A 4,225-nucleotide genomic window follows, 5' to 3' on the forward strand; every position below is an offset into this window, starting at 1 on the left:
AACGTATTGATCCAGCTGTTACAACCCAACACAGATCATGCCGGAACTTGTAGTTCTACCACTCCTGGCGAGCCGCAGGATGCTCAAAATTACAACGACTGGTCTGCTTGGCTGGCCATCTATTCTACTGCTAAAGGACCAAATATTAGAGGCTCACAACAACAACAACAACAGAAAAAAATAGCAAATAAATATATGAATTGCTAAAGGTTAAATTTGAAAATTTACTAGTTTTAGTAAAGTTAAATAGATACATTAATTAGAAATGTTTAATGCTGAGTAAATGTATCTATATATATATATATATATATATATATATATATATATATATATATATATATATATCTTTCACAAGCCTCAATGCACACATCACAAGGTGACAAGGACTTTAGGAGAGGTGTGACAGCTAATGACAAGGTAGCCCATCCCTTCGGCTACTGGTCACCCAACCAATGAGGGGTTCCGGATGACAGCCTCTCTATTCCCTGTGTTTGCAGGACCACTTGTCTGACTTCCTGATTCATTAGTCCCAGCCCAGTTTATCTGTCCCAGCAGAGGGGAGGTGATCCGTCCTCTCAGCACCAGTCAGCAGATCGTCTCCCGGTCTCGCAGCATTGTGGATAACGCCACCGACTTGCTACCGACAGCTGGATTTATGAATGCACTGACATGTCGCAGCGAAGCGTCATTCCCACCTCCTTCACCATCCGGGATATATTAAATATGGGCTGCTGTGATTGTAAGAGCGGCCCCGGGGACGTGAAGGACAGGCTGAAGAGATCGGGCCCCGGTGGTCGCACAGGGAAGGAGGATCTGATCGTTCATCACATTGCGGGAGATTCAGAGATCGGCTGCCCTGCAGAAACCTCGCCCGATCTCTCCGCCGGGGGTATCCCACGCGAGCCCCTACAGCCTCAGAGCCCGGGCGACCCTCACAGAGAGGACTCCCACTGGTACAGCGACCAGGAACCACAGTCAGAGGGTATGTGACTCCTTATAATACGTGATATCCGATATTGCACCGATTTATTACAACGATAACGCTTCAGTTGTGATATTAGTTTATTTGCCTTGCATTTGTGTTACCTCCAAACTTAAATCCTGTTTCTCTACAATCTGTGGACAACACTATGCAAAACAGTCCCAGCAGTGCTACATTAACTACATACCTAGCAGGGTCTGGCTGGGCTGAGGGGCTAGGGGGTATCTAGCCCCTGGACCTGTTCCATAGTGGGCTACCTTGGACTGGGGCACTGGGCTATCTGCATTTTATTCCCTTTAAATTGTTCCTAAAAGGCTGAGCCGAGTCTCACCTACGGGGCTAAAGTTTCCCAGCCCCCCCCCCCCCCCTGCTGCCTGTATTGAAACATTCGATATGTAGCTTTGTATCTTCTGTGCTGAGGTATAACCCTGTTTTGTTGCTGACAACAACATAGTACATAACTGCGCATATAATTATGTCCACCTTCTTCTGATCTAATCTTGTCACATTTTAAACTTGAAAAAACATAGTGTGTTAAATGTGTTGGTGTAAGTATAGATTAGTATAAATGTACAACTGTATACTGGTACACGTACAGATTAAATATAAGATCCAACAAATGTGCTCCTACAGGAAATTATAAAATTACAAAGTAACACACTGACCTGATATTGGATCGACAATATAGATATGTATATTAAACATGAATAGATAAATGTATAGGAGATCAATGCACAGATAGATAGAAGTAGACAGGAAACATATCGATATGAGATAGATATCTCGATAGATTTTAGATAGAGTGGGAGCGATAGAAACAGATAGCTATGAAATAGATATGAGATACATTTTAAGATCCAATAAATTTCTCGTGAAATTATACGTTTACAAAGTTATACACTGATTCGATATTAGATAGATAAATACAATAGATAAAAAAATTAGATTGATAGCTAAATAGAAACGAGATCGATGCATATATATGAGATACATAGATAAATGGATAGATAGATATTAGATATACAAATAAATTGATAGATTTTAGATAGATAGGGAGATTTATAGATAAATAAGGTAGATAGCTATGAGATAAATAGATATATAAACAGTTATATATATATATATATATATATATATATATATATATATATATATATATACGACAGATGTAGGACGCATACATTAATTTACATATATATATAAATAGAGAGAGAGAGAGAAGAGCTGTATATATATATATATATATATTTATATATATATATATATATATATATATATATATGAGAGAGAGGAAGAGAGAGAGGCCATATAGTTATGTGATAGACATTTATATAAATTGATATATAGCTGTAGGATAGGGTATATGTGTTGATACACACATACGAATGTATATATACATATATATATATACATATATATACACACACACACACACATATATATTTTTATATATATATATATATATATATATATATATATATATATATATACACACAGAGATACATAGATAGATGAAATTATGAAAAACATAAATAGAACTAACATTATATATATATATATATATATATATATATATATATATATATATATGTGTGTGTGTGTGTGTGTGTGTGTCTGTGTGTGTATATGTATGAATATATATGTATATGACACAGATAATCATCAGGAAGTGATACATGATGCTATTCATTCTGCAGGGGACTCCACAGACCCTCCTCCGGGACAGAAGATAGAGGACTCTCAGAGATCCACAAAGAAGAGGACCCGGGCCGCCTTCTCTCACGCCCAGGTCTACGAGCTAGAGAGGAGGTTCAGTCTACAAAGATACCTCTCGGGGCCCGAGAGAGCGGACCTGGCGGCCGCCCTGAAGCTCACGGAGACCCAGATCAAAATATGGTTCCAGAACAGACGCTATAAAACCAAGAGGAAGCTGATTGCCAAACAACAATCAGCAAAAGCACCGGGGACCCCAGCTAAGCAAGTGGCGGTGAGGGTGTTAGTGAGGGATGATCAGATCCAGTACTGCCCAGAGGACATCCTTTGCCCATCACTGCTGTCACTGTACCAGGCCTACCAGTATTACCCCTTCATATACCGCCTGCCAGCCTGGTCCCCCCACATCTAGCAGTGCCCGCTGCCCTGTGCGGGGATCACTATATACAGAGACTAGAGCACTTGGGAGGGGTCTTCATACCCATCAGGTACATGTTTAACCCTTCACAGCCGTATGCTTGGCATTAGTAGCGTCAAATACGAGGCAAAGAAGATGGAAATGCCAATCAGCCCATGTCCACACACTACTAAATATACTGTACTGTCTGCATTGTGTAATACTGGTCACTGCCTAAAGTCTTTCCTAGATAATCAGATATTTCACCCCATACAGACAATCAGAGGCTCCCCAGCTATTGTGGAAGGAATTTGTAGTTCTGCTGGTGACCCCCAGATTTATTACTTTTGATATACACTATATATAGACCGGAAAATAATTATTTCAATCTTTAATTTACACACAAAGATCCCAAAATATATCATTTACTTACCTTCATCAGGTTTAAACCATATAATTAATATTAAAATGTCAGCACATCTGCAAAGGACTTCCGTGCATTGCCTCTAATTCATACTACATGGTTCATGAATAGAAGATGCATCTTTACCTGTGCAGGCGTGTAGATTGCTGGCTGTGTGTATGTAAATATCTGTGTGCATTTTCTAAATTAGAAAATATATTATACATTTTGTAGCACAAGGAGTGTGGCGGAAGCCGGGATTCTTGCCAACCTGACGAACTATTAAATTACTTTATTTGTAGGGAATAGTTACTGTGAACGAACTGTTAAGTGATCTAGTGATGTTTGTCATTTTCTAGATCACAATGCACTTGTTGTAAATATTTTGACATGTACCCACGAATTTTAATCGTAATTTATTACAAAATAAGAATTGATCGTTTGCTTTGTAGCCTGAAGTAAAGATTTATTCTCAGATTCATGTCTGTGTTATTTAAAAAAAAAAAAAACATTTTTACTATTTGAGCGAAATCTCCTTTTTTACTGATTTAAATAATTATATTAACATATTTAAATTATATATTTGTTGGCTAATCAAGCACGCGATATTATCGTTACATACACTCTGATTTAATTATAAGAATCGGTGTTTAGTAGGTAAATCCACACGTATGTAATAAAACAAAGTGCTCCATTCATTAATAAATTATCTGCATGCTTTTGAGATGAT

At 38.0% G+C, this 4,225-nt stretch overlaps 1 protein-coding gene across 1 annotated transcript; it reads left to right on the forward strand.

Annotated features, from left to right (window-relative positions):
• The first annotated feature begins 510 nt into the window (after positions 1 to 510).
• On the forward strand, positions 511 to 3,970 carry LOC142160202 (homeobox protein zampogna-like). Its single transcript, XM_075215147.1, has 2 exons — positions 511 to 982; positions 2,680 to 3,970. The coding sequence occupies exons 1-2, from the start codon at positions 670 to 672 to the stop codon at positions 3,105 to 3,107; spliced, it is 741 nt and encodes a 246-aa protein (XP_075071248.1). The 5' UTR covers positions 511 to 669; the 3' UTR covers positions 3,108 to 3,970.
• The last annotated feature ends 255 nt before the right edge of the window (positions 3,971 to 4,225 follow it).

The sequence above is a fragment of the Mixophyes fleayi genome, chromosome 6 (genome assembly GCF_038048845.1).
Source record: "Mixophyes fleayi isolate aMixFle1 chromosome 6, aMixFle1.hap1, whole genome shotgun sequence".
In the NCBI taxonomy this organism is placed as follows: Eukaryota; Metazoa; Chordata; class Amphibia; order Anura; family Limnodynastidae; genus Mixophyes; species Mixophyes fleayi.

Coding starts and splice junctions, on each gene's coding strand:
- LOC142160202 (XM_075215147.1), top strand. CDS start 670: ATGTCGCAGCGAAGCGTCATTCCCACCTCCTTCACCATCCGGGATATA. Junction 983..2,679: donor CCAGGAACCACAGTCAGAGG/GTATGTGACTCC, acceptor TTCATTCTGCAG/GGGACTCCACAGACCCTCCT.